Source organism: Solanum verrucosum, unplaced genomic scaffold (genome assembly GCF_900185275.1).
Source record: "Solanum verrucosum unplaced genomic scaffold, falcon-dt-bn FXZP01000138.1, whole genome shotgun sequence".
Taxonomy (NCBI): domain Eukaryota; kingdom Viridiplantae; phylum Streptophyta; class Magnoliopsida; order Solanales; family Solanaceae; genus Solanum; species Solanum verrucosum.
In genome coordinates this window covers 1033534-1057962 of record NW_026020134.1, presented here as the reverse complement: position 1 = coordinate 1057962, position 24429 = coordinate 1033534, and the positions used below count along the sequence as shown (strand labels likewise).

General features: G+C 30.0%; 2 protein-coding genes across 2 annotated transcripts; one reads left to right on the top strand and one right to left on the bottom strand.

Annotated features, from left to right (window-relative positions):
• Window positions 1-1566: 1566 nt before the first annotated feature.
• On the bottom strand, window positions 1567-10076 carry LOC125827377 (probable protein S-acyltransferase 16). The gene is made up of 9 exons (XM_049506693.1): window positions 9797-10076; window positions 9358-9492; window positions 5160-5217; window positions 2952-3044; window positions 2764-2865; window positions 2487-2564; window positions 2311-2409; window positions 2146-2241; window positions 1567-2015 (listed from the first exon to the last, which is right to left on the bottom strand). The coding sequence occupies exons 1-9, from the start codon at window positions 10045-10047 to the stop codon at window positions 1908-1910; spliced, it is 1020 nt and encodes a 339-aa protein (XP_049362650.1). The 5' UTR covers window positions 10048-10076; the 3' UTR covers window positions 1567-1907.
• An 8301-nt stretch (window positions 10077-18377) lies between these two features.
• On the top strand, window positions 18378-19576 carry LOC125827378 (pectinesterase-like). Its single transcript, XM_049506694.1, has 3 exons — window positions 18378-18402; window positions 18483-18806; window positions 18885-19576. The coding sequence occupies exons 1-3, from the start codon at window positions 18378-18380 to the stop codon at window positions 19574-19576; spliced, it is 1041 nt and encodes a 346-aa protein (XP_049362651.1).
• The last annotated feature ends 4853 nt before the right edge of the window (window positions 19577-24429 follow it).

Here is a 24429-nt window from a genome sequence, read left to right as displayed (position 1 = left end):
TTGAATAAAATTCATAGTAAAAAAAAAATGCTAAATCTTTATTTATTTATTTTTACAAATTTTAACCTGTATAATTACTGTATATGGCAACCGGATGTTGACAAAAAAGTTTAAACTTATCAAAAATGAAGATCTAAAAATATACTTATACAATTTTATACCAAAACCCAGATAATAATTAATCAAAATTGTTGTGGGACAATATTGTTTTTTTTAGGATTTTCTATTTCATTTAACTAGTTACGTTAAACAGATGCATACATATACATACATATACATACATATACATACATATATATATATAAATTGAGGTATGACGTACCACTTTTTTTTGTTGGTAAAGTATATCTTAAACTTAACATAGATTTAAGACTACTTATATTGTTCAATAGTTAAAGCTTATTAAAAAAAATATTCCAAGTGATTAATCGACGAACTACATTGAATAAAAAAAAGGAGAAAAAAAATATTAATGAAATCATTAAATTACACTAAACGGATTTGGAGAATTAAAAAGAACATTTATAATTATTTCAATATAAATAAAAAGAAAATTAAATTATAAAAGAAATTTAGGAAAATAAATAAAGGGATAATTTTGTCATTTAGGGGTCTTATCCAAGGTTTAACAAACCTTGGATTAGTTATCCCTCCATTTACTAGGGATAAAATAAGACCATATATAAGGTATAAGCAATCCATGGATTAAATAAAATAATGCAACCAAACAATGTATTAGATGGATTAAATTTTAATCCATGGACTATTCTATTTAATACCTCCTACCAAACGAGTCCTAAGTATCCAAAATTTTGCACTTTAAAAAGACTAATGTCTTCCATATCTTTCATTTTTATTCTTTAGAAATCAATCTTATGCCCAGTGAAGCATAAATTCTTCGGAAGAAATTGAAGTTATATTCGAATATAACTGGTTGGGTATTATGATAAAAAAAAAAAAAAAAATGTTTGTTATGATGACAAAAATTAAAGACAGCACAAAAATAGGGACTAAAGTCCAAATGAACCTTAAGTATCCCCTGAGCTTGTTCAATTTTCGTTTTCTGTGAGTAGCCAGTTAAGTTTCTTGGTTTCAGGCTTTCAGCCTCGTAATCATATACATGTGATACAGCCCAGCAATGTTTTGCGCTCACCAACCATAGTTAAGCAACAAACATATAGAAGGAATAATTTAATTTTTTTTAAGATAAGAGAGAAGGAATATTTAACCACGTAGTATATGATTATCACTCTACTCTTAATTACAAGTCTCGAATTTGAATAATAAAAATATGAAAAAAGTTCCATTAGGAAACTATTTTTCTCCTTAGTTGGCTGACCTTACATGAATTTAAATTAATCGAGCCAGTGAATCAAAGACCAGATGGTTAAGAAAAAAAAAATCTTAAACACCCCCTACGCCAAACCGATCTAACCCTTGACAAGATTTAAAAACTTTGAAATAACTTTTACCTTAGTTGCTATGATTTGTTTCAAGAAAAAGGAATCACCAATGGCCTGTCATTTGTCGACATTATCAATTATGCTGGAAGAAGGAAGGAAGAAGTTGGCACATAATTGCAGCTGTTTGAGCTACATGCAAGTTCTTTTCTATTTTACATGGTGTATGCTAGCTTTATAATCCCAACTATGAACAATGGGAACTATCAACTCTCCTATTGACAGCCTCCTCGATAACTCTCGTTACCTTTTTGATAGTGTCTCAGCATATGGAGGACTGGAGATCTCTGAAATGACAGAAAACAAAAAAATCACCTCCATGTTGTTAATCTTGGCTGATGACGAGCAGACGACACTGTTAATCTTGCTACTCCAAAGGCAGAACCAGGCTTCCTCTGCTTCTTTGGCAACTAAAACATTGACATCTTGGATGTTTCAGTAACATGTTCATGATCTTGATGTCGAGGAGCCCTCAAATGGTGTCCGATAGCGAAGGCCAGAACCTATATGTCTTGTTGTGGGGCACGCCCAGCAACATACATTTGGGCCTAGAACCTGCATTCCCAGGCAAACCAGTTAAAATGATTAAACTAAAGAAGTTGGGAAATCAAGGAAGAAAAAAGAATTATGGACAAGGAAAAGGAAGTTAACGATAGCATATAGAGAAAGAAGAATGATCGCTTACTGATATCAAATTCTCATATGCACCAAGATCATATGGATGTGAATGTACATGACCTCCCTTTTCAGCCAGCCACATAGCTCTGACACCTTCTTGGTACTATTAGGCACTAATCAGTTATAATTTGAAAAGAATAGAATAAAGTAGCATATATTCAGGTAGACAGACCTCAATGGTTGTCTTGTTTTGCAAAATCAGGTGCACATGCCAACCCAGAAAAACCCCTAGTGCCAAACTTAGTGGCACCAGTAGAAGCCCTGAAAGAATCTGCTAAAAGGAACAACATCTGAGCAAATGGATGAATGAAATAGTACTAAGAACAAAACTAGCTCATGAGAAATTACATATACTGTTCTGTAAGAACCTTCAATTTGCTGGTTGTCCTTTGGAGAATCAATAGTTAAGCTACCAACAAGCAGAACCTGAAGAAACAAAAGTAGGAAGTGTTGAAGGGTCGCGAGCAAGGCAAAGATACTTAAATCTTGTAGGTTATGTTGATCAATCAAATTTCATCATAAGCACCAATTTAGAAATATAAGTAATAAAGGAAGAAAGGATACAGGCATAGCATACCAAGATCATATACAGCCTCTAAAAGGCATCAAAATGTCAACTTCTTACCAGGGAATATATGCAAGCAATAACAGCGTATAAAACGAAGATGAAGAAGATCTTGTAGTTTGCATGGCCCACACAATTATTCATCCACACACAATGATGATCCTTGTATTCAAGAGGCAAACGATTTAGTATATTATCCAGGATATCAAGAAATAACATAAAAGTAAACATAGAGGCATACGACATACCATTCGCAGTACACATCTATTACATACACGACAATGATGGGCACGTGGAGGCTTATAAAGGGAACACTTCTGGCAGTATCTCATATCCCCACCCTGCAGAGTAATTCAACAGACACGAAATCACATCCAAGCACTCCACAATTAAATTTAACAGAATTTTTCACTTTTAATGTTAGTTTTAGGGCTAAGGACCAAATTGATATCTTTTTACATACATCAAGTACTATTTCAATAAGATGGTATATATGAAGGATAAAAATAATTCAACCCCTATGCATTAAGGACCATTTTGGTCGTTTTCTCAAAGTATTTGATAATTTGGTTAGAGAATGAGAAACAGCCTTCTTCAATTCAAATAGATATAAAATGTTCATACCTATTATACTAATTTTGACACACTTCTAGATTATACTTCTACGGGTTCTTTCAAGTTTGTTATCATTTTTTGGATTATTTTTTTTAAAAAAAGGTTCACTCAACTTGACTGCCAGTTGAATCAGTTAACAGTAAAAACATTACCAAGTAAATGACATTCCTGGTTCAATGATCTTTAGAGTGTTGGGACCAGTCTCTCAACCTTAAGTTTGCACTAAGAGAGAAACTACTACATGACAAAGACAAAGACCAGATCAAAGAATATATGACTTTCAATGGGGAGGAAATAGTAAGACATTCCGGTTTCATGTTTATAAAGGTGGAGCGACAACATCAGCAAGCAGGGCAAATAGTTATGAAGGTTCATCAATAAGTTTGATAAGGAGTATAGACTGCGCAGATCTGTTGTAGCAATGAGTAATGGAGTAGAAGGCGGTCAATGCAAGTCAAGACTTGTGGCAAATTCTAAGGGGTTGAGTTTGTAGAAACCAACTGGGGGATTTGAAAACACATCAAATTTGAAAATTGATGATGGTACTTGGTAGAAGAATCAAATTCCGGTCACTCTAGCAAAAGAAGTGTACATTGAAGGTTTTATCAAAAAAAAAAGAAGTGTACATTGAAGGAAATCTTTCTAAGCAATTTAGATGTGCTTGCTGCAGAGTTAGAAATTAAGCTGAATGGACCAAGGGATGAAGATTGAGCAGGGAACCTTCTGAACAAGGGCATACCTAGAATGTAAGATAAATTGTATTACATAGGAATTGACACCATTGTTAAAAGGGTATGATTTTTGTGGCCAGATTATAGGCTCTATTTATGAGTAGGGGAGAAAAGGGGGTTATTTCTCTGCTAAGTCTCTCTACTCATTATAGTTGTGACAGCTAAGTTTTTAAAGCACCTTAACATTACATTGTGCTTCCACTGGCAGTGCATGCCACATTAGAGTTACCTATTCAAAACAATCTCCATACAAGGGCAGGGGGACAGTGTTGGGTAATAGGTCAGTTCTGCATGAAACTAAAAACAACTTCCTTTTTTGCAGCATCAAGTAACAAAGGAGGTTTAGAACAGCCTTTTTCTTTTGAGATGGATTGGATTTTCACGATATTGACTATGAAATGCTTATCTAAAGAGGCAAAGACTTTAAAGAAGAAAGTTTTGGGATAGAGCACAGTTAAAGGGGTTCCAACCCCGAATTCCAGAAGTACAAAAGAATAATCCTCCGCGTTTTCATTCAGCTCACAGAGGGACGAAAACACTGTATACAGTTAACAAATATTGAAGTATCAACGTTCTGCCAGTCCACCTAAGACCTTTGCCCATAATCAAGCATTACAAGAGCAAGTATTTGAAAGGAAGATTTTCCAATAATTGACTTCATCCAGTATGACAAAAGCATCCAACAAAACATTTTTAACAGTAAATTCATTATCTACAGGGTTTTGCTTGACTTGCTCACTTGTCATGCTTGGTGACATATTTGTTATTATAAACTCCATATGATCATACCATTATAATAACTTAGAAAGAATTTCTTCCTGTATCTGCTACAGATGTTAATGCCATATTTCATAACTGGTGAGCTCCATTAATATAAAACCAGAATCTCCATTTCTGCAAAAGCACAAGCCACAACTTGATTCTAGTTCAATGTGTTATTAACTAGTTCACACACTCTAGCCTCTACCTCCTTAAAAAAGAAAAAGCAGCTCATTGCACTAAGCTCCCGCTATATGCGAGGAGTCCGGGGAAGGGCTAGTCTCTACCAGCATAATACAAGTAGAATATACGACATTAAAGTAAATTATAAAGGTAAGAAACGAACAAAACCTTTCGCTTGATCTCTTGAACCGTATTCTCCGGGTCTTCGACATCGGGCACGAAGGAGCTAGGAACCCGACCCGGATCAGTGTAGATTGCAAGTGCGTAACTCAAAATGCAGAAGAGAGCAACGACGGAAAACAGGACGGCGTTAAGCATACCGGGAGACGACCAAAGTCCCAACCACTGATCAATGAATACAAATACAGTGGAGAAGTAAATGTAAGCAATTGCCGCAGCGACGACGGTGACGTGGAAGGAGATTCTGCAGCCACGTGTTGCTTTCATCTCAGCTTTTCACTTGCCGGAGTGGTGGCTGAGAGAAGAGGATACAGACGGCGTCGCCGGCGAGGTTGGACGGGGGAATGGAAAATGGAATTTACGGGTTGGATCTAAGGCAAAATTGGAGCGGTGTTTGGTTGTATGGGACCCGACTTACAACTTAGATAACTATATTTTAACTTCCGAGCCAAATATAATTGTGCCAAAAAAAAATATATGAAATTAATATAATTTAATTTAACTTTGAAAGTTAGTTAAATCACTCACGAAAAGCGCAATATGAAGATTAATGAAGGAATGAAGAAAATTCTAAGATACGAAGTATTGGAAACACATTTAACTCGATGTGAATTATTAATTTCATCCCTAAACTATTTATAACCTTAAAAACACTTCTTTATTTGATAAACTGAACTTAAGCACATTTTCGATCTTGCAACATGAGTGAAAATAACTCCTAAATTATCATCAAGTTTAAGATATTTTCGACACTTTTCTTGAATTTTTATTAAGAGTCTTATACTCCTACAAGAGTTTGGACCACTTGTCATGTCATGTGACAACTCAGGTTCGTATCCAAGCTTAGTTAGTCAAGTAAAAAAATGTTTTAATATTGTCAATAGTTCGAGGAGGAAACTAGTAATTTACACAGATTTTAAAGGTGTTTTAAATACTTCTCTCAAATCCTAATGATCCTAATTACTACTCACTTTGTCCCAATTTATGTGACACATTTCATTTTTCGAGAGTCAAATAATTTAAGTTTGACCGAAAATTTACGCATGAAATCTTCAATTATTTGAAATGAAATTTATATGTTTGTAAACTACGTAAAAAGTACTTTAAGTTAAAATAATCGACAATCCAAAATATTTAAAAGATATGAAAAATTTACAATAAAAAAATAAACTAATTTAAATCTTGAAATTTAAAATATGTCACATCAATTAGAACGGAGGGAGTAATATATATCATTTTCCTTTCATCGTCATTATTTTCTCTGCTAAGAAATTAGTTTACGGCAAATGATTCTCAATCTTCAACTTGATTATGTATAAAATATTGTTTATATCTTTATTATACAATATATTATATAAAAATAAATTATACCAAATATATGATTTATATGCGATATATATTTTTTTTATGAAAAAGGGAAACTAAGCAAATACATCATAAAAGTAAAATAACTATAAATATATATCCTTTTACATTTATACCCTACTATATAATTACACTATATACTCCCAACTAATTTCGCTTAACTGATACTAAATCAGAATCATATATTGTATTGGTATCATTAAGGCTGATAATTTTGCTAAATTAATGTTAAATCACTATATATATATATATTGGGATACCAGATACATGGAAGAATGGCAAGGGAGGTGAGCGAATTTAGCTATTTATCCGAGATACATGCAAATCCACTTGGATACAGTGTATCTAGAACAAATTACACCTAAATTTGACCTCATACATGTATCTAGATGTATAATTGGAGGCACCAAAATCTAGTAAGATACGTAATATTGCGAACTAAAATGTATCTAAATAATTAACTCATAAACTTGTGGGATTTATGTAAGTTCCCCCTTTTTAATTTAGAATTAAATAAAATTCACTTATATTTTAAACCGAATCCGGCAATCCGCTCTTAATTATTTAATGAATGTCCGGTAATTAATACTCTTAAAATTAGAAGGGTCTTGATTACAAATATTCTGAATTATGATTCTTTTTCTTATTTTGAATTGACATAATTATCAGTAAATTTGTATATTTAATTAAAAATATGTCAAAACAAATTTGAAGATTTTTTCTTCTTCTTAATTTTATGAAACATAAATTATACTAGACAAGTTTTCGTGGCTAGAATATCAATTTCCAACACACTTGAATTTAAGCTCATGTCACATTGCCATGTTTGATTCTGACAGGCTTGGATTTAAACTCATTTGTTGTTATCGTAAAAACATGATTAGTCGATGATCATATTATGATCCAATCAATTCAATATTTGCTTCAATCAACTTGATTATGTAAAAATGAGCTAAATAATACAATATTTCTAGTAAAAACTGTTACTTTTTTATTTTATTTTTGCTTTGATTACCAATGTGAATATTGCTATTAAAAGAAAACGTACATACTAACGAGCAATTCTTATTTATGAACCGTAAATGTTGTCAGGAGAAAAAAGAGCCTTCAATGAAAGAGTAATTACTTTACTCACCTTTGTAACCATCGACCTTAATTTATCTAAAAAAATTGTAACATTGATTTATCAATTTATTTTATTTTATATTGAAATTTGTAGGAAAGAAAGATTGTATTTTTTTAAATGATAAAAATATTTTAAATTTTGGATTAAACTACTCAAATATTCATATTATTAGATAAAAAATTTTATACAACAAGAATCTACGATGATGTATTACATATATATGGCTAACTTATTAACTTGAAATGACCCTAATAACATTATTAGTATCAAATTCTTGTTGTAAACTCAAAAATAGTATACCTTATAAAAATATTACATAATAAGTATTGATAAAGTACATAGTGCACCAAAGTAATACGTAACTAGTTTTGAATAAGCTTTTGACTAAATAGTTTGGACTCAAAATTAAATATCTTTTTAAAATTAGTCTTGATGATACTAGATTGATTATTATACCATTAATATATATATCTATGACACAAAAAAGGATATATACCAATGGTATAATAATCCAATCTAGTATCATCGAGTCTATTTATGACACAAAAAAGAAATATAACTTCGAATAATTCAATTAATAATGAATAACATGGATTAAGATTGAATTATCATATTTTTTTATCCATCAAAAACATTTGATAATCCTATCAATAATCGAAAAAGAATGGTCTGTATATCATAAATTATGGATGGATCCTAGTTGTTAAATATGCCATTACCTTCATATCATATTTAATAATTATTTTTCCTAATTAATGTAACATTACCCATTATACCAAATAAAGAAAATATTATTTTCTAATACTTTTCATTTGATATTTAATAAATATCTTTTCTTATTTATATACATCAAAATTTTTAAAAAATTGTTATTCAATTTATTTTTTTCATTTGGTTAGATATATCACTACCCTCCTATGATGTTTAATAAATACCATTATCCTGATCATACGATATTGAATAAATTGTTTTCCTTTTTTTATATGGTGCAATTATTTAGGGGAAGAAAACGTAAGTAGATAGTATTTAAAAAAATTATTACATGTATACATCAATATTAATTAATTATAAATTATAACATATAAAATAGTATATTCTAGTATAGAGAATCACTTTTCCATGCCAAAGAAATAGGGAATGATGAGTTGTACTGGATTTGTTTAATTTATATTTCTTATAGTTTTCTTCTGCTTTCCTTACATGTTGTCTTTTTTTTTTCTAATTTTTTTTCTTTAGTTATTTATACATGATTATTTGTGAAAGGGTATTATATATAGTGTGGTGTGTGTGGTGTGGTGGGGTGGGGGTACTTTGTATATAACCATGTAAAGCTAATGCACATTACTTAAAAGGCATGTCATTCAACATCTACAAAATATAGAATTATAAAATTAATGTGCTAACGTATAAATATTGATTAAATAACGCTTATTGGTAAAGTTTGCTTTCCGGGATGATGGTTGTAAACTCCACTTTGCAATATGAGGTCACATCTTCGATACCAGCATTGTTTGATAGAAATTAATTGGAGTTTTTAAGCAAGAGAATTTGATGAAGTTTGAGTAAGTTCAAATGTATGAAGGAGTTACAAGTTCCATAGGTACTTGCCCAAATTAAAAAAATAAAAAAAGGTCTAGAGGTACAAAGGAAATACTAGTACATATAATTATTATTATGTGATGTGTTGATGTTTACTTGTCTACTTGGTTGAGCTTGCCAAGACCATTGCAATTTGCACAAACAATCTGAACTTGATCTTTTCTAGCTGCATTTGCTTTCAAAGCTGCCCCTCCTTTCCTCACAAATCCTGCTCCATCACATTCTGGACACCTACAATACAAACACATTCAAAGCATCAATTGGAAGACACGTGACGGATTCTGAAATTTTATACATAATTTCTGAATCAATAAATCGTAATTGATCCATAGATTTCTCGAAATAAACAAAGTTGGATAACTTTTGAACAATTCAATATATTTTTAGGCAATTTCATTTATTGAGCCGTCCCTTTTTCTATGGATCATTCCATCCTTAATCAGGTGTCTCGACCCTTATGAATTAGTTAGAATTGCAGATGATTAATAAACAGTACTAAAAGGAAAAATTGAAGCAAAAGGGGGGAAAATAGTACAGGTCTTTGCGGGAAAAGAGTATAGGGAAAGCAGTTCCAAGCAATGCGACAGCAGCAGCGCCAGCAATTAAGTAAACGGTTCCGTCGGATGAAACATCTCCAATGGCGGCCACAACTTTCAAGGATCTCTGTTTTTTGTTTTTCTGAGTTGTGGTAGAACAAGATGAAACATTTGTACCAAGAAAATTTGATGGAATTACAGGGGATTTCTTGGCTGAGAATTGCACACAAGCTATAGAGGAGGAGGCCATGGTGAAATTGTTATATGTTGTGATTTGTTTTTCTTGGATGTGAGATGATGAGATATGGTGTAGTAATTAGTAGTATAAATCAAGTGTTATCCACAGAGAAATCAGAGATTGAATTGTTGTTGCTGCCACATGTGTGAGAAAAATTGGATAAGGAATCCACATCAGACTCAAGGATAAGTGGGGTCACTAATATGATTATCGTGAAATGGTTAAGATTTTTTTTATATATAATTAAATATCTTGAATTCGAGTACTGAAAATGAAAAATATCTTGTTAAGAGTACTGTCCTCAAAGGTGATGATCGAGTCTTAAAATGTGTGAATTCGAATTGGTAAGACTTTAATGTGGATATCAAACGTCACACAGAAAAAAAGAAAAGGATAAGTGGGGTCCCAAGTTCTAGATTTTCGCTGTCCAACCAGTTTTTCTCTGTTATTTTTTTGTTTGGGTGTGAGTTTATTCGTGATTACTCTTGTACTATTACTATCATGCGATTTTTTTCTTAACTTATCCGTCTTCTTTGGACAATATTTTTTCTCAAGATATTTGTACTACAATTTATACTATTTTTTTCTGGACTACAATTTAGACTAAAAGTCTCTTCGATTTTGGTTAAAAAAATGTAAACTCGGAGTACCAAATTGGTATAAAGTTTTGACTTGGTAAATCGAAAACGAGATGTTATTAAATCATGTTATATTTTTTGGTTGACTTAGCTCATAAACTACTACTAGAGCCCAATTAAAAGAGTTGAGTGTGAACATGACATAGTAATAATGTGAATGAGTGAGTCTACGTATAGCCTTTGCTTATCTTGGCCTTTAGTGGCCACACTTTGGATGATGTGAGTGACACAAAGATTTGTACCTAGATAAACGTCCAATGATTCTTGGTGATCCACCTCATAAGACTTAGTAAGGAGAAGATTATTGGATATTCAAACAAAATTGGTCATAAGTAGTTGATAAAAAAAAAAGAACTAATGTAAAGTGTAATAATATCTTTTAACGGTGTATACCTTTTTGACAACTTATCAAACTTTCATAATTTGTGTATACCTTACCTATCTCTTGTTGGATAGTGTGTTTAGGGGGCCTTTTGTTTCATACATTAAAAATAAAACAATCCATGAAAAGTTGAAGCATCATGTTACATTTTTGCTTATATACGGAGAAGATTGTAGAATTGTGGTAAAAGTATTCTCAATTTTTTGATACGTGATCAGCTATTAAAGATCCATCAATATAGTTTCAATTCCAATGAAATGACCTATAGGCTCAATCGTTAGTGGTGTTCGTAGGATTTTTTGTGAGCAATATCGACATTTAAAAAATTATTACAACATTATACTAATAAAAATTACTTAAAACATAGTAATAAAACATAAATTTTAAAAAAAAACAATTCTCCACAATAAGTTTTCATAAAATTAAGTTCATAAGAAAATAATGAATAAATTTAAGAAATTTTGACTAGAACTAAAAAGATGAAAAGAAAAATATGAACGTTCAATTGAATTCTTACAATGCAATTATAGTTCGCTTGGATTGTTTAATCGCACATGCCATGCGCCAAACCAACGGACCAAGATTGGTTATCTTTTAATGAATTTATGATTTATTGTAGTAGTAATCATGTATTGTTTTTTCAGATTATTTATTTATATATATAATATTAAAAAAAATTTGATGACGTAGTGTTGGTGACACCCTTTGATATAAGGTCGGACCGTTCCTGATCACAATTTAACATTTTAATATTTAATTTTAATTATTTTTTTAACTCTTAAAGAAATCATATAGGGCCTATTTGGATGGACACCCAGGTAATTGGATTTGGTGTAATTAGGTGTAATTACACTGTCTGTCCTGTTTGGTTGGATATGTAATTACTTGGTCAACAAGTAATTGGAGTAATTGGCAGGAGTAATTACACTCTCCAATTCACAGGCATAGGCTGTGAATTGCTAGTAATTACACCAGCTGATTACTTTTTTTTTTATAATTTCTCTTTTTTATTTTTTTGTTTTAGTTTTTTTACTTCTATTATTTTTATTTTTATTATTCTAAAAATTTCTAAAAGTTTATTTTATATTTTATATTATTATATTTCATTTTCTTCTCGTTCTCAACCTTACTTCATGTGATTCTATGCAATTTTTTCGTATTATCTATTTCTTTATGACATGCTTATTTTCTCATTAGCATAATTTTATTAGTATTCTAATTTTTATATTAAAATAGAATTTATTGTTGAGTAAGGTTATAGACTTACGTCTTCTATTTTCTAAAAAAATCATAATTATGTATGCTATGTTGAAATTTGCGATAAGAGTATTATGATAAACTTTTTGTTTTGAATGTATAACTTATGTTATATTTTCAGTTTCATTTGTTTTAGTAATATTGAATTCACATTGCAAGTCATTTTTTAATTAGACTATAGTTCTCTTCGATTTGGTTAAAAGATGTAAATTCGGAATATCAAATTAGTGTGACGTTATGACTTGGTGAACCGAAAAATGAGATGTTACCAAACTATGTTAGTAAGCCATACTTTGGATGGTGCGAGTGACACAAACATTAACATCCAGATAAACGTTCAATGATTCTTGGTGATCCACCTCGTAGGACTTAGTAAGGAGTAGATTATTGGATATACAAACAAAATTCGTCGCTTAAGTCTTTTTGACAACTTATCAACATTAAGTTGTATTGTATTCTTGCTGGCTACTAGTTATCAGGTTATAAAAACAGTACTACTATGTACGTATCTTGTTTTTTTGTCAAATGAATTGATTATCTAATTATAAATTCCGTCTTCAAGTAATTTATTGTTGCCATTGTCAACTAATCGACTGAGCATTAAATCATAAAAAGGTACATATTTACAGAAACTTATTATGTCAAAATGTGGCGGACACCAAATAATGTGGTTAGAATGACTCTTAGGATGACCAAGAGAAACATAACAAAAATGATAGTCACATGTACAGTTCATTTTATGCATTATAGCAGAAATTTATTACTCAAAACAATAGGGTCACGGGCTTAAACAACCAAAACACTTAGGAGCCCTTTGGCCATAGATTTTCCAAGTAAAATTTGAGAAAAAAATCAATAAATAGTGTTTGTCCATACAATTTACCATTATTTGACAAATATTTTTAGTAAATAATCCAAATTCCCAAATTCTAGAAAAAACTAGTATTTAGGCCAAAATAAAAGAATGGGCCGGGTATGGGGCGTGGATTTGGGCAAATTATTTGGTTGGGTTTTAAAGTAAGGGCTGAATGGATTATTATAAAGAAAAGAATTCAAGAGACCCGGTTCTTCGAAACTTTAATTAATTTGAAATTGGGGAGAAAAATAAATTAATGGAACTTACATAAATTCCATTAGCTTAGAAGCTAATTACTTATATACACTTTAATTTGCAATATTATGTATCTTATCAAATTTTTGTGGCTCTAGATACGTCCAAATACACGTATCTCAGATACATATGGTCAAATTTAGATGTAATTTGTCTAGATACATTGTATCCAAGTGGATTCGAGTGTATCTGAAATACATAGCAAATCTCACTCGCCTTCCTCGCCTCTCTCCCATCTTGCTCACCACTCTCCCAAGATACATACGAAAATGTATCTAGTGTGATCTCGCTCGCCTCTCCGCCTATTTTTGTGTATATGGTAGCAAAAATACATGTATGTAAGAGCAAAATATTGTAGGAAACTCTTAATTAATGGTAAGATACATAATATTTTGAAAATATAGGTAATAATAGTATAAATGATAGTGAAGTATGTCCAATTATGTAGTTTTCCTAATAAATTAAGCTTATAATTAATTTCGAAGCTTCATAATTTTAACAATATGAAATAATTACTTTGATATGGACAAGTTACTTTTAAATAAAAGTACCAATTACGTCAGCCAATTTGTAAAATTAGTTGATTTTAAAAAAAAGATGGATGTTTAATTCAAATATAATTATTTTAAATTGTTTCAAATTGAAAAGGCTTAAAATTAATTAAACCGTGGAGTCTAAATTGGGTGTTCAACAATTTTTCATGCGAAAAAATTAGGAAACTTTAATTTCCACTATATCTGCTTTTCAATATGCATTTTCCCAGTGAACTATTTGGTGAAAAATGAATTCAAAAAAATGTTCTATAGCATAAATATCCGATCGATTCGAATGAAAAAAACATTTATTTCTAATAGGATTACGTAATCAACTTCAATAGAAGTATGTACCACAAATTAATATGATTTTCTTAATCTTTTCCGCAAATTTAGATCTATTTTTTTCAATTTGAGGCCGACTTGCTAAGAATTTGCCAACAAGGGTGAGACGATGGATAACACAATATTGAAGAAAATTATTCAAAATCTCTGAAGAATTCATCTAAGTTAATTGAATTAATTGTTAATGACCACAATAATAAAAAGAAAACATGGACACAAACAGTTAAATAAGACACTTGGACTTCAGCTCATAGTCAATTATTTTCAAGCTGAGAATCTGTTTGGAGTTTGGATTGACTTATCAATTTTGACTTATAAATGAGTCATAAGTTACAAATTCTAATTTATGACGTTTTAGCTTATTTTGGAGGCAAAAGAAATAAAAAGACAAATAATTCGTAAAGAAATGACTATTTTTATTGCGTTCAACTCCTTTTCTATGTATCTAAATTCGAGTGAAACTACTATGTTTTTTTGAAAGCTACTTCATTCAATTTCTTCAGCTCATTTCATTCAACTCCTTCGGTGTTGATTTTAAAGCTAGGATAGCGAGATTGTATAGGATTTTCAAATTCTCTCAAAATTTATTTTTAAATTATTCGAGACTTGATATAAATCTAATGTGTAAAATCATAAAACTCACGAGCTCTCTAAGTAATGGTCCAAATGCTACAAAAACCAAGGAAATGAAAATGACATTTGGCTTTCTAAGAAAGGAGAAGTAAAAATGACATTCTTTTTAATTAACTTCCAGTATTATTAATTAGATATATTTTTTTGTCTTAAATTTCAACACAATCATAAATCAAATTATTTCAACTAGTACAATCTATGAAGTTTTTTCACAAGTAACATAATTAAGTTTTCTAACAGAAAAATTGCAAAATTGTCTCCTTAGTAACACAAAAATCACTAATACTGAAAAATCATCTTTCGATCAGTGATGTATAATGGCATAATTATGTGATCATCGATCTATTTAAAGTTGGAATAACTATAATTAAATCACTACACTAACTATTTCTCAAGAATATTATGTACAATGTCAGAAATTAATAAATAAAATTGTCAATTTTATGATTTAATTAGTATACTATATATGAATAGTACACCTAAAGATCATCATCTCAATGATAATGTTTCGACAATTAAGGACCATCACCCTTATCTCCTATTTTATATTGTTTTAGTAAATAACACTTTAGATAATTCTATGACTTGTATTTTACTAGGATTAAAGAAAATATTTAAACACAACCTCTATATTTGTAAGACGGAGTTGATGCAACTGGTGGCGTTGGTGGTGGTCCTAATCATACTAAATTAGTAGTTAAGCTACAAAAAAGACAATTAAAAGGAGGGGGGGGGGGGGCGAGGATATGATAGGGAGGATATATATTTACTATTTTTTTTTTGTTATCTTCGATTTTATTATCGTTGTTGTCTAATTTGCTCTAATTATCATATTATTGATTATTGCTTCTACAATTTTCTCCATTTTATTCTATATTGCCTTCAACTTCATTTAGTTTTTTCATTTTTTAAATGATTTTGTTATTCTCAACTTGAGTCAAAAGTCTATTAGACATTCTTCTTAACTTCATATTATCCGAATAACAACTCTTTAAATGATCAAAATTGCTCAAATGATACCTAAAAAATTATTTAAACTTAGTAGTACACAAGAAAAGAGACCATTTTATCTTCTTTTTCCCCCCAAAATTTTGGTATTTTAATTTTCATGTGACCAATAGTTTTCTTTAACCAATTTTGACATTTTACTTTCACGTGACCAATAATAGTTTTCTTCTTGGCTAGAAACAAATGCATATTAGGTAATTTTATATATATCAATGTTATTAGTGTTTTGTTTAGTATTTGGGATTGGGTGTTATTTAGACACTTCACTAGCAATATGGTCAATTGAGGTAATTGAAAGCAACAAGTAACAAATTAATTAAATCTTGCCTGCTATCAATGACCAAAGTTCAATTTGAGCTTTCAAATCCTTAGCAATGTTATACTAATTAATTAAAATTTCCCTATGAAATGTGACTATAAAAGTTAAAAATTGAAAGTTGAAACTATATAATATAGTAAAATGTTATCCACTTACTATTATAAGTTTACCTATTATTATTAGATAAATAAGAGAAAACGTTGATAAATGGGAAACAAGCTTCGTAGGAATGAACTAGTAATAGAATTGCGCAATAACTATAGCACCAATGTTTTATACATAGAATTGTAGATAAATGTAAAGTATATATTATTACCTTAAGTTTAAATTTTATGCAAAATCAATGTAGTATATCTATATATATGTCTGTTTAAATTTAAATTATACACTTATCTTTTAACGAAAGCACTATTTAAAAGTTTTTTTCCCAAATGAATAATGGTTATTCATGTCTTGAACGTCATCAAATTACCGTTCACTCAGGTCTTAACCGTGTCTACATATTCTTTCTTAGAGAAAACTTTTATATATATATATATATATATATCGTTTGTCATTTTCACTTGGAAATCATGAACTTTTTCACCAACTTTTGTATCAAAGTTGTGTCACATGATTGTGACTATCAATAATATAACATACCCTTTTTAAAGTATGATGATAATAATTCACCCATTTATAGGTAAAATAAATTGAAGTGTTCATGATATACATTTACTAATATATATGTATTCTTATTCTTTTGCTAAAACACTACTTTTTGGATAGAGTAACGTATAGTGACTCACTCCAACCTGTATTTTGCTTGGATATTTGCTCTTCAACTAATCTATTTTTTGCGTTATCCAACAACTCAATTCTCGGATGGGTGCAAAATTTGAAATTAACGTGCAAGTAAAGAGTTTTTTTTTTACTATTAATATAAAGAGTGATACTGTAAAAAAATGAAAAGTTATATATGGAGAAATTAACAAATCATATTGACATGAGGGGTTATAAAAGCAACGAGTTTAATTATAATATAAGATGAAATGAAAGCCACGTTATTGCAAGTATAATGGACATAAGTATTAACACATTACTATCTTTTTGCTTCTTTGATGACTCGAACCTACAACTTTAAGACATACAGTGCTTAACATCTAAGCAACTCGACTGAGAAAGGAGAAAGATTACGAAATTGTACAAAACAATTTTTTAGACTTTTTTTATCCATGATCAGCTACCTAAAGGTTAATATGACTTTTTGGCACATCGAGCAGTCCTCGTCAGTGACGGAGACAAAATTTTTTATTAAGAAATTCAAAATATAAAAAATTAAATACGAAACGATTACAAGAGGATACATCGAAGGCGAAAACAAAAAAAAGACTAATGCTTTAATTTACGCTTTCATGTTGTCATTTATAACATGTAATTCCTTCCCATTTCCCCTACTACATCTAGTTCTTTAAAAAAAAATTGTGCATTTTAGGTAAAACAATAACTTTGAAGAAAAAACAAAAAATAATATCTTCTTGATATCTTAAAAAAACCATCTATTTTGGAGAATATTAAAAAGTTAAACATCATTTTAAAAGAAATGAAGAAAGTACAAAATTGTTTCTTCACAAAATGAAAATGTCATAAAAGTCACAAGTTAATTTCCTCCAAATAAGAAAAGATAATAAGAAGAAAGCAATACTATAACTAAGCTAAGAATTAGAATGTTACTACAATTACATATTACATAGGTAAGTAATTGTACAAATGGTAGAAAATAAGAAAAGATAATAAGAGGAAAGCAATACCATAACTAAGCTAAGAATTAAAATGTTACTACAATTACATATTACCTAGGAAAGTAATTGTACAAATGATAGAAAAATTCAATTCAACGAAAATGACATTTAGTTGTCCAAAAAAAGAACCTTTAAAAATGACATTTTACAGTAAAAACATGCAAGAAAAAGTATACCTTTGCTACAATATAAAGGAGGGAGATTTTGTTAAGCTTTGACAATACTACAATATTAAGAAAGAGTAGAACTCTTCCACTACCAAGAAGAATTGCCGCCTGTTCTTCACGTTCAGTGACTCAAAGAATTTCTCTTCTTTTCTAATCATCATCTTTGCAATGGCCATCACGGATAATTTTTGCGGTATCCTTCTTCCATATATCTAGACTGTAGCTGAATTTTTGTCCATAAACTCATCGAATTTTAAAATTTTTTTAATGCAGGGAATATAATGACGTTGTTTGTCGCTACAACTATAGTTGTATGTGTTCAAAGCCAACCGATAACGGAAACACCTTATAATGTGGTTGTATCTAAAGATGGTACCAAAAATTTCAACATAATTGGTGGAGCAATATTGGCGGCCCCTGATCACAGTGTCAAGCCATTCATCATAAAAATTAAGAAAGGCACGTATGAGGAATATATTAGAGTTGATAAAAAGAAGACTAATATATTCCTGATTGGAGAAGGGATGGATACTACGATTATAACGGGTAATAGAAGTTTTGTCGACAGCAACAAAACCTATGACACCGCAACTGTTGGTAAGTCCCCCTCTCTCTCTCTATATACATTTATTAATTTTAATGAATTATAATTGTTTCTTCTTATTCAATTTGCAGGGGTTCTTGGCAATGGCTTCGCAGCCCAAGACTTAACTTTTAGGAATAATGCTGGAGCCGTAAAGCATCAGGCAGTAGCTTTAAGAGTTGAAGCTGATTCAGTGTCTTTTTACAGATGTCGCTTCGACGGGTATCAAGACACTCTGTATGTGAAAGAGCAACGTCAGTTCTTCCGAGAATGTGAAATCTATGGAACGATAGATTTTATATGTGGTGGCGCAACGACCCTGTTTCAAAACTGCGTGATTGAAGCACGTACTCCAATGGCGAGGCAATACAACACAATCACGGCCCAGAAGAGAGAGTTTGAGCACGCTGCAAGTGGAATAGTGCTTCAAAATTGCACTATTAGGGCTACCGACGATTTGGAGAAATTGGATAACGTCACGGCATATTTTGGTCGGCCATGGGGTATATTTTCTAGAACTGTGATAATGGAAAGTTACATCGGTAACTTGATAGATCCTAAAGGATGGGTTGAATGGATTGAATCTGCAAATAAATCCGTTGTTCGCCAGCCATATTATTTGGAGTACAAGAACAGAGGACCGGGTGCTGTCACGAAGGAACGTGTGACATGGGCATCCGTCACTACAGATCCAGATATTGCATCAAACTTTACGGTTAGGCAGTTTATAAAAGGTGACCAGTGGATTCCCGCAAACATGCCACGTTACTTAGATTTATCTTAAACAACATTAATTTGTATTGCATTCCTACTAGTTATCTGATTACAAAAATAGTACTACTATGAACCTACTTGTTATCCGATAATCTAATTTTAAATTTCGTTTCCAAGTAATTTATTGCTGCCATTGTCCAACTAAATATCGACTGAACATTAAGTCATAAAAAAGAACATAGTTACAGAAACTTATTGTGTCGAAATGTGCCGGACACAAAATAATCTGGTTAGAATGACTCTTAGGATGACTAACGAGTGTTCATTTTTATGCATTTATGTCTGAATGAGAGTCACTTAGAAACCCCAATAAGTAAGGCTTAAATGCAAGCAGAAACTTTCGAGCAAATATAGCAGAAACGAAAACTGAGGTAAATATAAAAAAGGACCAAAATAAATGAATGGGCCGTGGATTTGGGCCAATTATTTGGCTGATTTTTGGGTTTTAAAGTAAGGGCTGAATGGATTATTAGATATTTTGGGTTCTTTGAAACTTGAATTAATCTGAAATTGGGGAACAAAATAAATTAGTGAAATTTACAAAAATCTTAATAGTTTTGGAGTTAATTACTTATATATACTCTAATTTGTAATATTACGTATTTTACAAGATTTCGGTGCCTCCTGATACTTCCTGTCTCCAGATAAATGTGTTTTGGATATATGGAGTCAAATTAGATGTAATATGTTCTAAATACATTGTATCTAAGTGAATTCGCATGTATCTGGATACATAGAATATCTCGTTCACCTCCCTCGCCTCTCTCCCATCTCACTCGCCACTCTTTCATGTATCTGGTATCCCAGATACATATAAATCACTCCAAATACATACAAATATATGTATTCAGTGTGATTTGCATGTATCTAAAATTGGAACGCGAATGAACCCAAAAACTCCAATGCTCCAGCAAATGAGACTAGTACTAATTTTTCTTTACTTATTTTTTGTTGCTAAACGAGAATGCAAATTACAGATTTTTAAATTGATTTACCAAACTCAATGTTAAATCAACAAACAACTCATAAAGTAAACTTTAGCATACCATTATGTAGTCATGATATCATCTTACAAATTTAAATTAGAATGTCAATTCCAAATTAATTGCTGAATTGATTTACCAAACTCAAGGTTAAATCAACAAAATTCATCAAATCTTCACTTTTTGATTTTATATGGGATGTTCTAATAGGTGGTTCAGTAAATGATTCTTCACAAGTATCTGGACCAGTTATGACAGCAGAAGCAGAAATTTTTGCCCCAAAAAAGTCATTTGCATCAAAATCTTTAATTGCTGTTGTAGCATCGTCTATCGCAAGATCATAATTTTCCTTACAAATTTGAAGGCATTGTATGAGAACATGTTCTTTTGCTTGCTCTAGTAGATTTGCGACTTCATTGTAAATACTTTTTGTCTTTGCTAAACATTGTTGAAGTAGAATACGTACCAAACTTTTTTTATCAGCAGAAGGGCTCTTAGGATCCGCTCTAAGAGCGTTGACGCAAACTTTGAAGTTACTAGACGTTCGACAAACATTTACTATCAAATCTCCCGACGAAAAAGTTACCAGAGAAAAAAAAAAACATGAAAATCACTGTTAATGCTTTCAAGGAATTCATCTTCACATGTACATATATTTTGTATTCATATGTCGAGTGCTTCTTATAGCTAGAATAGAATTTTCATATTTATTTCTTTTCCATAAAAGATCATGTAGATATAATTGGGTCAAGATTGTGGTAATTATATCATTTCCTTTTGAAATAAACTAGTATAGTAAGTATCCTCTTTTAATTTAGGCATGCAAATAGTCTAATGTTAATTATTCACTTTAAATATGATTTTCAATCAATTTTTTTTTTAATCTGACAAGTAACTAAGAACAATATAATATGGAAAAGAAAGTGCTAGTTATCAATTATGTTTTGTGAAAGGAAAAAAAAAAAAGAATTGCAAATATTTCGGACACTCATATTTATGTTTTATCACTTATTACTGAATTTGAATTTGAATATGTCAGTGATATGTTTAGAAGTAAAATTTGAAAATTTATAACCAATAATACGTTGTTATTTTGTTTTCTTTTTCTTTTTATTTTTTTATATTCATGTTTCCTTTTTAATATATTAAAACAATTTTTCAAAAAATAAAAGTGAATCAACAAATAATAAAACAATTTTTCAAAAAATAAAAAAAGGGTCATACAAAGAAGGTAACAAGGAAATTTCGGTGGAGGCATCTGCTAGAAAACAAGAAAATACTTAGTTATTAGCAATTTATCAAAATCAGATGATTAAAATGTTAGTAAAATAATTAATATATCTCAATAATAATATTAATCATATTATTTATTTTATTCTACGTATAATTAGTACTTCTTCATTAGCCATTATTTTGATATCAATTATGACATTGATTATATTTATTATATTGCCTTATTAAGCTTTTCCTAATAAGGAAATTTTGAGCTGTCAAACAGTTTTTTTCAACTTAAAGCTGGTCAATAACATATTTTCAACTTAAAATTGGTCAATAAACATTTTAATCGATGAAATATTCTTAAATATAATGTCATAGACACATGCCTAGGGTGTTCATGGTTTGGATAAAAACCGATCCAAACCGAAAAACCAAATCAAACCGATTTAATTTGGGTTTTGGTTTGGTTTGATTTTAGATTGTTAAGAACCGATAGTCATTGGTTTGGTTATGATTTTGTTTGAAAAAAATCGAAGAAATAATCGAACCGAACAGAACCGAACCAACAAGTTATATACATATATTTTATTACTATACATACATAATATATTATATTCATAAACAATTTTTAAGATTTTACATATATTTCATCAAAAATTATTTATAATTTACTTATGAAAGAAAAAATGTCCAAGGTGAGAACATTTTTCTTATTGATTTCATGTATATGAGTGTCTATGGAAATTAATTGTGGGACTGAAAATGTCATTGTCTCTTCCTTCTATGCCAAAATAGTGAATTTTGAAGTTTTATTCAAAATTGAAAGAAAAAATATTGTCATGATTAGGTAAATGGATTCATTTTTCGGAGTACTATAATGTAAATCTAACCTGAGATTTTTTTCTACTGATAAAAATAATATATAGGAAGAAGAAATCGACTTATATTTGCTATATAATAGGTAAATAAATATATTAAAAAATTGGGATGTGAAGTTATCAGGATGATGATGATAAATGTATTATATGTGTGCGATTATTACCAATATAATTATACATTATTCCAATTTTGAAGCTACGTCATCGCATACTATTTGTTGTTAGATTCGTTGGGAAGCAAGACAATTAACAATATCACTTTTTAAATATTTCTTCATTTTCAAAGTACATCAGCAATAATTGTTAAAGTTGAGCTACGTCTTCTTATTCCGTTCGTCGATCCTAAAATATAAAATGACTAAAACATAATGTTTTAGGCGATCAATCAATTATTACCAATAATTTTGTATTCATTACCTTTTTAATTCTATTTAGGTGATTCAAGTAAGATTTGATGCTCTTTGGAACTTAAAATTTTATGATAAATTTGTGTTATATTTGATATTTGTTCATAATTTTTAGCAACATAGCATTATGGTCATCAATTAAATTTATTTTTGTTGTTGTATGAACATAAAAATTATAAATGTTCTATTCGAGTATTTAAGATGTATCAAGAAGTGCTAAGATACTTGCTTTGCTAATCATCATCACAAATGTGCAACAAAAACTCACAAACTAAAAAATCTCGCTCATTGATGTATATTCTAATTTAAATTTAAAAAAAATTATATAATAAATATATAATATATATTCAAGCACAGTAATTACTTTCGTTAATATTATTCGCACATTGTGCGAATACGTATATTAGTAATAATAATAAGAAAATATGTACACAAACAGTAAAATAAGACAATTGGACTTCAACCCATATTCAATTATTTTCGAGTTGATAGCCTATTTGGATTGACTTTTTGTTGCTAAAAGAGAATGCAAATTACAGATTTCTGAAATTATTTACCAAATTCAATGTTAGATCAACAAAAAACTCATAAAGTAAAAGTAGTCATGACATCATTTTATAAATTCAAATGAGAATATCAGTTGCAAATTAAGTGCTGAATTGATTTAACAAACTAAATGTTAAATCAACAAAATTCATCAAATCTTCACTTTTTGATTTTATTGGGGATGTCCTAAGTGGTCCGGTATGATTCTTCACAAGTGTCGGGACCACTCACAACATAAATCTTTGCCCCAAAAAGTCGTTTGCATCGAAATTTTTAATTATTGTTGTAGTGTCATCTACAGCACCATCATAAGTTTCTTTACAAATTTAAAGACATTGTATGAGAACATGTTCTTTGCTTGTTCTATTAGACTTACAATTTCATTGTAAATACTTTTTACCTTTGATAAACAATCAGAGAAAGAAAAGCATGAAGATCACTATTAATACTTTCAAGGAATTCATCTTCACCGAAAGTCATATGCGAGCTGTTTTAATAGCTAGAATACAATATTCATATTTATTTCTTTTCTACAAAAAAATATTTAGATATTATTAGGTCAAGATTGGCAATTATATCATGTCCTTTAGAAATAAACTAGTATTATCATTTAATTTAGGCACGCAAATAATTTAATATTAATTCACTCTAATTATGCTTTTCAATCAAATTTTTTTCATTAGCCATTATTTTTATATCAATTAAGTGTAATGACCCGAAAGATCATTTTAGAAAAACTTTCATAAAAAAATAAAATAAAAAATTACCGTTTTATTCCTCCCGATAGTTGCTTTGAGTCATTTATGATTAGTCGGTGAAGTTGGTTTGAGA

Coding starts and splice junctions, on each gene's coding strand:
- LOC125827378 (XM_049506694.1), top strand. CDS start 18,378: ATGGCCATCACGGATAATTTTTGCG. Junction 18,403..18,482: donor CATCACGGATAATTTTTGCG/GTATCCTTCTTC, acceptor TTTTTAATGCAG/GGAATATAATGACGTTGTTT. Junction 18,807..18,884: donor CTATGACACCGCAACTGTTG/GTAAGTCCCCCT, acceptor TTCAATTTGCAG/GGGTTCTTGGCAATGGCTTC.
- LOC125827377 (XM_049506693.1), bottom strand. CDS start 10,047: ATGGCCTCCTCCTCTATAGCTTGTGTGCAATTCTCAGCCAAGAAATCC. Junction 5,218..9,357: donor AAGCTCAACCAAGTAGACAA/GTAAACATCAAC, acceptor TCGGGTTCCTAG/CTCCTTCGTGCCCGATGTCG. Junction 2,565..2,763: donor TTGCTTGCATATATTCCCTG/GTAAGAAGTTGA, acceptor TTGTTTCTTCAG/GTTCTGCTTGTTGGTAGCTT.